Source organism: Cavia porcellus, unplaced genomic scaffold (genome assembly GCF_034190915.1).
Source record: "Cavia porcellus strain 051 isolate PalLab524CR breed Dunkin Hartley unplaced genomic scaffold, mCavPor4.1 scaffold_10, whole genome shotgun sequence".
NCBI lineage: Eukaryota > Metazoa > Chordata > Mammalia > Rodentia > Caviidae > Cavia > Cavia porcellus.
In genome coordinates this window covers 32,860,296-32,870,391 of record NW_026947493.1, presented here as the reverse complement: position 1 = coordinate 32,870,391, position 10,096 = coordinate 32,860,296, and the positions used below count along the sequence as shown (strand labels likewise).

Below are 10,096 nucleotides of genomic sequence, written 5' to 3'. Positions count from 1 at the left end.
AGGCCCCAGGTCCCCAGGACCCCGCGCACTCCAGCCCCTCTTCTCTGTGCCCCTGCCGTCTGGAGCCTGGAGGGGACTGCCGGTCTCAGGTTCTAGAATCAAGAAGGAGCCGCCATCACCGCCGCGACGGCCAAAGAGGGGCACCGAGCCCTCAGCCGCGCCAGGGACTGGGGGAGGGGGAAGGGGCGGCTATCCCCACCCCCCGGGCCTCCCGCCCCCCTGGGCAAGGGGCAAGCCCATTGGCTGGCCGGATCCACGCGCCGCGCCCATTGGCTCGCCGCCGCGAAGAGCACGTGGCCACGGTGGCGGGCGCGCAGTCGGAGGGCGGCGGGGTAGCTGACGGGCAGAGGGTGGCGGGGCCACGCAGGGGGCATGGCTGGTGCGGGGCTGTGGGCGGCCGCTCGGCGCTGGTTGCTGTGCGGAGGCCACGGCGGGCCGCGAGCCGCCTCGTCCGCGCCCTCCTGCCCTGGCTGCGGCCCGCCAGGTCCTGGCGCCCCCTGCCCCGGTACCCCACGCTCCGCGCCCTCCCCGGCTCCCGCAGGCAGCGCCGACCTCGGCGCGCACTTGTGGGCTCGTTACCAGGACATGCGGAAACTGGTGCACGGTGGGTGAACTGGGGTGGGCCGAGCCCCGGGGGGTGAGTTTCCCGCAAGGCGGGAGGACGGACAGTCGAAGTACTGGGACATCGCTCCGAAACTGTCCTAGGCGCGGTTCTTCGGGGGCTCGTCAGGGCTCCGGAGCCAGAGAACGGGGCAGCTTTTAAAAAGCTTCGGCGATTGTCCCGGGAGCTTTGGGGTGCCCCGATTCTCTCGCAGAGAGCCCTGACGCCGGGGAGCGGGCGGGCGGGGCGGGGTGTTTCACAGTTCGGTCTGCAGCTTGGAGCGGCTCCGGGCGTGCGCGCCCCCCGCCGGCCTGCGAGGGGTCCTACCTAGGGCGGGCCGCAGCGGAAAAGCAGGCAACCGTCGGCCTTTTGGGTGGGAGTGCTGTGCACAATGCCTAGGAGCCGGGCTTGCCGGGAACGAGCTCTTGGTGACGGCCCGATCCTAAGCTGACAGCTATTAAGCTTTTAAGACACCTCTTGGTTTCGCTGTTGAGTTTGGGTGCGCTCTACAAGGGCGACAAAAGCGTTGGGGAAACACCAAGTCATCCCCGTCCCCTAAAATCCCTGAGAGCGCTATCCCCTTGGTCAGGGCTGCATAAGCACACTTATCACATCGCCCCACCCCGTCTCTCAGAATAAGCTGATGAGGCCCAATTCCCCCCTGCAGGGCAGGCTGGGCCACTAGTGAGTCCCCAAGCTCAGTGTTGGACGTCCCTCCACCATCTAGTGAGGCCCTGTCCCTGCTCCAGACAGTTGTGGTTTGGGCTTTGGCCCTATCACTGCCTAGCTGGGTGGCCCTCAGCAAGTGAGCAAGTGTTACCCATTTGGACCCTCAGTGTCCTGAGTGGCCTGTATTACAGAGTTGTGATGACTTGTGGGAAAAAAATGAGTCCAAGAAGACAGAGCTTAGGGATATCACTCCCCCCTGGGTTACCCCCTTTCATTGTCTAGTAAGACTAAGACTAAGTAGCCCTGTCTGGAAGATTCCAGCTGACAGGGGCTTCCACTGCTGCTGTGTGAAGACTCAGAAGGTAGCTAAAACACATCTTTTGACAAGCTGAAAATAATAGTTAGGACCTCTGAGAATTGTTTACAAGCCCTTGAAGTCCTGGGTAGAGTTCCTCTATGGAGAGGCAGCCTGAGTGTTCCGAAGTCTTTGTCATACACCTAGAGAAGACTCTGGGTCTTGAGAATCCTACTTGGAAGTGTGAGGGGTAGACAAAGGGGGATCTACCGGGCATTCCCTCCAGACCTGCCGGCATCTTCAGACCTTGCATGTAAGTTCCTGTTGTACAGTGTCCTTCCACTGATACACCAGCGTGAGCCAGCTGTGTGCCCCTGTGGCCTGATCCTCTCCAGTTTATTGAGTTTTCTTGGCATTGAGGTATACCTTAGTCTGATGCCTATGGGCAAAACTGCAGCTCCTGACCAGCTCTCTACATGCACACCTGGAGAACAGTGTAGCAGGAGAGTCACTTCCTGCCCCACCTGTGTGGCTAGACTGCTGAAGAAGAGTTAAGGCAGATGGGGTAACCCAGACACACATCTCAACTCCATTGCCTACTGCTCAGTGGTTTGGAGCAAGTGACTTCACCTCTCTGAGCTCCAGTTTCTTTGTCTGGAATGCGGAGGAATGAATGTGATTGCTTCACCTCACTTGAGTGAGGATTGAACAAGAATCCCTTAGGCAACCACGAGTGTTTCATGGTTGCAAGGAAGGTGTTGAGCACAGAACCTGGAGCTTGGGCAGGTGAGGGAATTGGGGGCTGAGAAGAGAAGGAGGGTAGGGGTGGGACAAGGAACTGTAAATGTAGCAGGCCAGTGCCAGCTCAGGGCACATCCTCTCCTGGCCTTCTACACCACAGCCCTCAGGAAGGGAACGCAACGCAGCTGCCTCAGAGCTATAGTGTTCTCTGTGAAAATGGCGTGAGGAGCCCAGGGCTTGTGGGCTGGTTCTTCATTCTGTTTTGTCCCTGGAATTGTCTGCCCCTGAGAACATCCTCATGGGCAAAGGCAAAGAACTCTGCCAGCAAGGTGCTACACTTCCAAGCAGACCCCTCTTACTCTGGGGAGCTATGAACACTGTGCCAAGAGTCACTGGCACAGTTTGTACCTGGAAACATAAGGAAGGCAAGGCCTAGCTAGGCGGGCAGCTAAGGACCAGGACCCTAGTGACAATAAGTAAAGACAGGCACCTAAGAGGCAGCTCCTTAGACTGCAGTTGGCTGTGTCACAGTCCTAGTGAAGTGCTTCATCGCATTCATGGATCTGATCTGTGGAGCAGCTGCTTCGCTGTGCTGGCCTGGGGCCACCAGAGAAACCAGCCACACCTGTTCTCACACCCACACCCTGCACTTGACTCCAAAGGAAGAAGGTAGGGATTGATCCCTGTGCAGTAAATGCTGTAGAGCAGGGAGCACATTGGTGCGATGCCAGCTTTTGAATACAGCAGATGCCAGGAATGCTAGGGATCAGGAACTCCTGCTTGGTGACTAGGACTGTGGCTGAGACAGAGTCCTGAGGTATTTGGACCTGGGACCTCTTCACACCTACACACCTAGTCCTCCCTCCTCCCCTGTCTGCAACTCAGGGAAACAGGACAAGGAGTTCGTGGGACTAAGAGGCACATTAACCCCCATGGGTTGGTACAACTTCAGAAACAGGGAAAGGGCCTGAGGCCGAAGTCACAACCATGGGTGTTAAGGGGCTGGCTGACCCCAAAGCCCATGCCCTTTCTACACCTACCTCCCACATTGTACAGATGGGGAGGAAAGCAGGCAAGAGAGCCTGTGACTCCAGAGCTCACTCCACACAGTGCCCTGCTCAGCTCCCCATGGGCAGCCCGAGGCTTGAGTGGCCATGACCACGTCCCCCAAAGGGAGCAGCTCAGGTAATGGCCTGGAACCTGGCATCACATGTCCCAACTGTTGTAATTAGCAATGTTCCCTGGCAAAATCCAGGAAATGTCATTATGTTGGCTGGCTGGCAGCTGAAATCCGATTAGTGAGACCTTATTCCCTGGGCTGCAGCAGGTATTTAGAGTTGGCAGCCTGAGCAGCAGAAGGGGTTCCTACATCACATATTCTTGAGCCCTAGCTCTAGCTCTGGCCAGGGTAGAAAGGCTGTGGTGCTCAGCACCCACTCACAGATTCCCCAGTCCCTTCGTACTACCCTTAAAAATACCTCTAAGGAGGGGTAGATATGGCCAGTGGGCAGCAAGGGAGGGACCAAGAGTGGTGCTCCTGAACAGAGTTTGAGAAAGCGGCAGAATTTGTACTATAGATAGTTTCAAGAGCAGCTATTCAGCCAGCAGTAGCTGCCTGCCCCAGGTGTTGCCAGGCTTCCACCACAGTTGAATGTCTGATGGGGCTTGGTGAGAGCCTGGTTTGGTACACCTGCTGGGTTGCATGAAGAGGAGGAGCTCCAGCCATGCACTTGGCCCATTGCTACCTGGCAAGTACCTTCTCTCTGAGCCTGTTTTATCCACTACAACATCAGGCTAAGAGTCTATCTTGGGTTGTTTCATGAGGCTTACCCGAATAGGTACCCTACAAAGTGCCCAGGATAGCCACTCCTAGGATCATCTTCCTCCTCATACTGTTTATCCTATCTCTAGATCTTCTGCCCCCTGAGGTCTGCAGCCTCCTCAACCCAGCAGCCATCTACGCCAACAATGAGATCAGTCTGCGTGATGTTGAGGTCTATGGCTTTGACTATGACTACACGCTGGCCCAGTATGCAGATGCTCTGCACCCTGAGATCTTTAATGCTGCCCGGGATATCCTGATTGAACACTACAAGGTGAGACACGCCTGGAAGCTGGTAGAGCCCAGCTTGACCTAAGCTCCAGGCTGAGTCGTAGGACTCTTCGGGTCCTCAGGGCAGAGCTGGATCGATACCGTAAGGTAGCCAGCCAGCCAGCAGGACTGGTAGTGCTGCTGGCTTAGGCCTGGTTCTTTTTGCTCAGTAGTACCCAGAGGGAATTCGCAAGTATGACTACAACCCCAGCTTTGCCATCCGAGGCCTCCACTATGACATTCAGAAGGTGAGTGGCTGGGTACAGCGTCCTGGCTGGACATGTGCAGGACTCTTTGCTTGTCACCGCTTTCCTCTCAAGAAAGGTCTCATCTCTCTAACCCCTTGGTCTCAAAGCTGTAGCTGCTTCTTGGTTTGCACCTGATCCGGTAGGACCCTCCCATGGAGGCTTTGGCATGGTGACTAGAAGAGGCTGGCTCAGGGCAGCTAGTTAAAGCTTAGGAACATCAATGAGGCAGAGAACTCTGCTGCTCAGAGGCAGAAACTTACATCTCATTGCTGACTTGCCTCTGGTGCCCCCAGAGCCTTCTGATGAAGATTGACGCGTTCCATTATGTGCAGCTGGGGACAGCCTACAGGTCAGTACTGTCTCTGCCTTGGTCCTGCCCCAGCCACCACCCTGCCTGGGTTTGGAATGATGGTGTTTGTGCCCCAATTCAGGGGCCTCCAGCCTGTGCCAGATGAAGAAGTGATCGACCTCTACGGAGGCACCCAGCACATCCCACTCTACCAGATGAGTGGTTTCTACGGCAAGGTATTCCCATCATCTTGCTCCTCAAAGAGGCCACATAGTGGTGATCTCACTGATGCCAGCTCCCCATAGGGCAGTTGGCCAGCCCTGACCCACCACTGAGTTCTGACAGTGTTCCAAGGCATATTTGAAGGCCTTAGACCCCAGTGCCGGGGTGGTGGGGTCAGAGGGATGGCTGAGACATAGCCCTCTCCATAGGGCCCCTCCATCAAGCAGTTCATGGACATCTTCTCACTGCCAGAGATGGCACTGCTGTCCTGTGTGGTGGACTACTTCCTGGGCCACAGCCTGGAGTTTGACCAAGCACACCTGTACAAGGATGTGACGGTAGGGATTCTAGGACTGCCTGTTAGCTGGCAGGAAGGCATAGTCCAACCACAATACGGCAGGCCTTTCTTGGACCCTGCTGTGCCCTTATTGTTCCCATTCATCTTGCAGGATGCTATTCGAGATGTGCATGTGAAGGGCCTCATGTACCAGTGGATTGAGCGAGACATGGGTAAGGGTGGACAGTAGCCCTTCCTTGGCTTGTCTGAGCAGGAGGAAGGACTGGCCCTCACAGCCCATATTCTCCCTCAGAGAAGTACATCCTGAGAGGAGATGAAACATTTGCAGTTTTGAGCCGCCTGGTAGCCCATGGGAAACAGCTGTTCCTCATCACTAACAGTCCTTTCAGCTTTGTGTGAGTCCAGCCCCACTGTGGATGGGGGGGCAGGACCGCAGCCTGGGCTGGTGGCCAGACTACCTGCAGCCTGCATCACATCTTCACAGGGACAAGGGCATGAGGCACATGGTGGGTCCCGACTGGCGCCAACTCTTTGACGTGGTTATCGTCCAGGCAGACAAGCCCAGCTTTTTCACTGACCGGCGCAAGTATGGTCTTGGAAGCAGGCAGTGGGGTGGGGGAAGCAGAGGCCCCTACCCTAGTGAGGGGACTTGAGACACAAGGCCAGACTGGCCTTTTTTCGTCACTCCGTGTGGGGTGAGAAAGTGACCTTGCTAGGAGGCATGCACTTGTGGGTGGGCTTGCAGAGATCGGGGAGCACAGACTGCAGATCCAGCCCCTGGCTCTCCCCTCAGGCCTTTCCGAAAACTCGATGAAAAGGGCTCACTCCACTGGGACCGGATCACGCGCTTGGAAAAGGGCACAATCTATCGGCAGGTGAGGGCAGTCTGGAAAGGTAGCACCCAGCAGTTGCTAGGGGCTAACCAAGACCTTGGCCTGTGTAGCCACAGCCTCTGAGGAAGCACCACAGCCCCCATATCCCTGGCCAGCCCCACACTGGGCTAGAACCAGCAGCAGTGACTGCTAGTCACCATGGCAGGTGAGTTAGAGAGCAGGTCTGGGAGATCTGAACCATGGGAAGAGGGTGCTTGGCTTCTTGGTCATGCTGCATGAGTGTGACCCCACACAGTAGCAGGGGGAGCCTGACCTAGTCACCTTATTGCAAAAGCAGCTTGGTACTCTCCTCAAGTTGTGGCATAAAGAACTTAGAATGTGCTGTCCCCTCTGAGGACCTGGTGAATGGCACTATAGTTAGCTGGGGCTGAGCACTGCTATGGGAAGACCCGGCTGGGGAACTCTTGAGCCAGGCTAGTAGCAAGTTCCTGAAAACTGGAGAGGGCCTCTTCCTGCCTGGCTAGGAAGATAAAGGGCCGAGCCTGAACTATCAGGTGGCCATGAGAGGAGCTGATTAAGGCATTTGGCCTTGACTGGAATGTGGAAATCCTGGCTGAGCCGGGTGTCTTACGGGTAGAGATTCCGGAGGCCTCGATGCTGGTGCTGGGGGAGCCAGCAGTTGGCCAAGGGCACAGTGTCCAAGTGCTCAGGCCTGGCTTAGCGGCAGCACTCCAACCCCACTCTGAGGAAAGTGCTCTCCTTGGTCTCGGCATCTACCCATGGTGGAGGAAAGCAGGCACTATTGTGGGAATGTTAACTTCTTCCTCTGTAGCTGCCAGGCAGTTCTTAATCCAACGGTCTGAAGTTTGTTTATGCTGTGTGTGTTGGATCCTGCCTGGTTCTCATGAGCCTCGCCCTAAGTCCCCGTCATTCTCTGTCCTCTCCCCATCTCTTGCCTCAAGATCCTTCCTTGGCCAGGGGTCACAGCCTTAAGTGGGTCTGCCTGCTTCTCTACAACCATTTGTCCCAGCTGTTCCCATCCCTCTGAGGCTCTTGGGGGCAGACAGCTCTGTGAACTATGGGTGTACGTTCACTGGGTGTACATTCTTGCTTCTGGATCTGAGGGGACAACTGGTTCTGACTCCTCCACCATCACTCTGCCCCATGACCTTTCCAGTTATATTTGGGCCCGCCAAGTGTTTGTTTCTCTGACTTCGGAGCAGGAAAAGCCAACAGCCTGGCCAGTGAGCTGGGCCTCTGGTCTCTTGGATCCCTCTGGGCTGAGGCAGTCAACAGGAATCTCAGGGCCCTTTGCTTTAGAGCATGGGGCCTGCTCAATGGCCTGTTTCTCATAAACAGGGACTTAGTGTCCAGCCTGGAACAGGTGTGAGACCCTCCAGGATCAGGACACTGCAGTAGGCCCACAGGCGCCCACCCTGTGGTGGGCAGACACCCACTTCTCAAGTGGGAGGGTGAGTGGTGAGGACTACAGCACAGCCAGGCCGCTGGAAAGGGCAGCCCGACCTCTGGCCTCCAGCAGCACTGAGAGGGCGGTGCCTCGGCCCCATGGGACCTGTTGACTCAGCAGTCTTTCTCCATTCCCAAGGGAAACCTGTTTGACTTCCTCCGGCTGACAGAGTGGCGTGGCCCCCGGGTCCTCTACTTTGGAGACCATCTCTACAGTGATCTAGCGGTGAGGAGGCAGGGCTGGGTCACAGGGCTGAAGGGTGGGGAGCTTCCCAGCTGTCACTGATGCCAGTCTCCCACCAGGATCTCATGCTGCGTCATGGCTGGCGCACAGGCGCCATCATCCCGGAGCTGGAGCGCGAGATCCGCATCATCAACACTGAACAGTACATGCACTCGCTGACCTGGCAGCAGGCACTGACGGGGCTGCTGGAGCGCATGCAGGTACAGGGCAGTAGGTCGTCTGGGAGGAGAGGCCAGGGCTTTAGCCTCCTGGGCAGATGAGCCATATACTGGCTTTTCCCCACTCCAGACTTATCAGGACGCAGAGTCACAACAGGTGCTGGCTGCCTGGATGAAGGAGCGGCAGGAGCTGAGGTGCACAGCGGGGCGCCAGGGTAGGTCTTGTCCTAGGCCCTCATGTGTCCACTCTCAAGAGCCCCTTCTTCTCCCCAGGTACATCACCAAGGCCCTGTTCAATGCTCAGTTTGGGAGCATCTTCCGTACCTTCCACAACCCCACCTACTTCTCCAGGCGCCTCGTGCGCTTCTCCGACCTCTACATGGCCTCTCTCAGCTGCCTGCTCAACTACCGAGTGGACTTCACCTTCTACCCACGCCGCACACCCCTGCAGCATGAGGCACCCCTCTGGATGGACCAGCTGTGCACAGGCTGCATGAAGACACCCTTCCTCGGTGACATGGCTCATATCCGCTGAGGGTACCTTTATTATCCAGGACAGACCCCCACTCCCTCCTGCCCCATCCACACTGGGCCTCTGTCCAGAAAAGCAATAAAAGTGGTCACTTCCCACATGCTCTGCTTGACCTCAGCCCATCACTTGACAGCAAGGATCCTCTGAGTGTCAGGGAAGTCGTCCTCAAGGAGTGAGTCCTGGGAGAGGGAGGCCAGTTGCAGCAGGGCAAGATGGGGCCCGGGACCCCTTCCACACCTCCACACCTCCCACACTCACATCAAAGGGCTCACAGACAGCATCGTGGCTGCCAAAAACAGGATTAGGTACAGAGACAAGGGTTGGGTGCCCTTCTTGCCATGGAGCGAAGTCATCATCAGCATCATCCTCTGCCTAAGAGGGATGACAGGTCTCATGGAAGATGGAAGGACAATGACCCTGCTCACCACCTCCGTGTCGCCAACCCTACCTGGAAGGTGGAAAAGCCAAACCCAGCAGGCTTGCCTCGAACTCGGAGGTAGAGAGCTGCTGCCACCAAACAGAGCAGTGCTCCAATGACTACCACAGCCCCAACACTTGCTGCCACAGGCAGGCTCTCGGGTACTATTACTGCCCCCTGCAAACAAGGAGAGCATCAGAGACCTGGCCAAAGCTGTCCCTCACCCCTTACAGCTCTGCCTTCCTCCCCAGACTCACAGCCTGTGGAGGCGACATGAGGGGGCTGGCCAGAGCGTGAATGATGCCATTGAAGGCAATGATGTCCCACACGATGATATGCCTAACCACAACCGTCCCTGGAGCCTGCAGGGAGACAAGTGTCAGGCCCTGCAGGAGAGGACCAGATCCAGCAGGGAGGACGAAGCTAGACTCACCGCAGGGGCCCAAGAACTATTGTCAGGGCCCACGTCACTGATGACAAGGCTGAGACCTGAGTGGGCAGGGAGCAAGGTCCCCTGCGTGGCGTTTGTGTGCAGGAAGGTGGTATTGGAAGCATGGAGTTCAAGGTCTGGGCCGCTCAGCGTCTGGGTGGAGAAAGGCCTGTTAGGTGGGGCCAGCCAGAGGGAACAGCCTGGTGCCTGCTGTGCCCGCACCCCTGTGTTACCATGTTATTCACAAAGGCTTCGTTGACAGGGACGAAGAGTGTCTTGTAAGTAAGCTCATCATCCAGGAAACCCAGGAAGTCCAGACCTCGCTTGGTGGCATTGGCATAGTCCAGCAGCATCTGGGAGGTTGAGAAGACAGGGCTGTGGACAGGCTCCTCCCTGGGCACCCCGGGCACCCGGGCCCCACCCCTGAGTCTGGGTCCCTGCACACCCCATAAAAGGTAGAGAAGTTGGCAGTGGCAGCCAGTACATCAAGCAGCTTCCCATTACACACGCTGATACCATCTCCCACAAAGCCGTCCCGACATCGGCAAGCCACGTCTGC

At 57.0% G+C, this 10,096-nt stretch overlaps 2 protein-coding genes across 8 annotated transcripts in view; one reads left to right on the top strand and one right to left on the bottom strand.

Moving 5' to 3' along the window:
- Positions 1-309: 309 nt before the first annotated feature.
- Positions 310-8,789, top strand: Nt5dc2 (5'-nucleotidase domain containing 2). 4 transcript variants are annotated; one of them, XM_003480109.5, is made up of 14 exons: positions 312-604; positions 4,218-4,402; positions 4,572-4,646; positions 4,940-4,995; positions 5,078-5,171; positions 5,367-5,495; positions 5,607-5,667; positions 5,748-5,850; positions 5,940-6,041; positions 6,249-6,330; positions 7,895-7,981; positions 8,059-8,199; positions 8,288-8,352; positions 8,431-8,789. In XM_003480109.5, exons 1-14 carry the CDS (start codon positions 373-375, stop codon positions 8,690-8,692), a joined length of 1,674 nt encoding a protein of 557 aa, XP_003480157.1. In that variant the 5' UTR covers positions 312-372; the 3' UTR covers positions 8,693-8,789. The 4 variants fall into 4 exon arrangements, with proteins under 4 accessions (XP_023417515.1, XP_063113279.1, XP_003480157.1 ...); XM_023561747.2 differs by lacking the exon at positions 8,288-8,352 and having other exon boundaries at positions 310-604; XM_063257209.1 differs by lacking the exon at positions 5,940-6,041 and having other exon boundaries at positions 311-604.
- Stab1 (stabilin 1) overlaps positions 8,685-10,096 on the bottom strand; it is a 26,076-nt gene continuing 24,664 nt past the window's right edge. For 3 of the 4 annotated variants that reach the window (XM_063257206.1, XM_013143884.3, XM_013143883.3), the window contains 7 exons: positions 9,983-10,092; positions 9,771-9,890; positions 9,541-9,690; positions 9,365-9,469; positions 9,138-9,284; positions 8,948-9,061; positions 8,685-8,868 (listed from right to left, as the gene is read on the bottom strand). In XM_063257206.1, the coding sequence (XP_063113276.1) occupies positions 8,812-8,868; positions 8,948-9,061; positions 9,138-9,284; positions 9,365-9,469; positions 9,541-9,690; positions 9,771-9,890; positions 9,983-10,092 (803 nt within the window). In that variant the 3' untranslated portion in view covers positions 8,685-8,811. The remainder of the gene's footprint in view (positions 8,869-8,947; positions 9,062-9,137; positions 9,285-9,364; positions 9,470-9,540; positions 9,691-9,770; positions 9,891-9,982; positions 10,093-10,096) is intronic. The other variant, XM_063257207.1, reaches the window with a different exon arrangement.

What these genes read in the sequence shown, in the direction of transcription:
- Nt5dc2 (XM_003480109.5), top strand. Translation starts at nt 373, where the DNA reads ATGGCTGGTGCGGGGCTGTGGGCGGCCGCTCGGCGCTGGTTGCTGTGC. An exon ending in ATCTCTACAGTGATCTAGCG is followed by an intron (nt 7,982 to 8,058) that starts GTGAGGAGGCAG and finishes GTCTCCCACCAG; the next exon opens with GATCTCATGCTGCGTCATGG. An exon ending in GGCTGCTGGAGCGCATGCAG is followed by an intron (nt 8,200 to 8,287) that starts GTACAGGGCAGT and finishes TCCCCACTCCAG; the next exon opens with ACTTATCAGGACGCAGAGTC.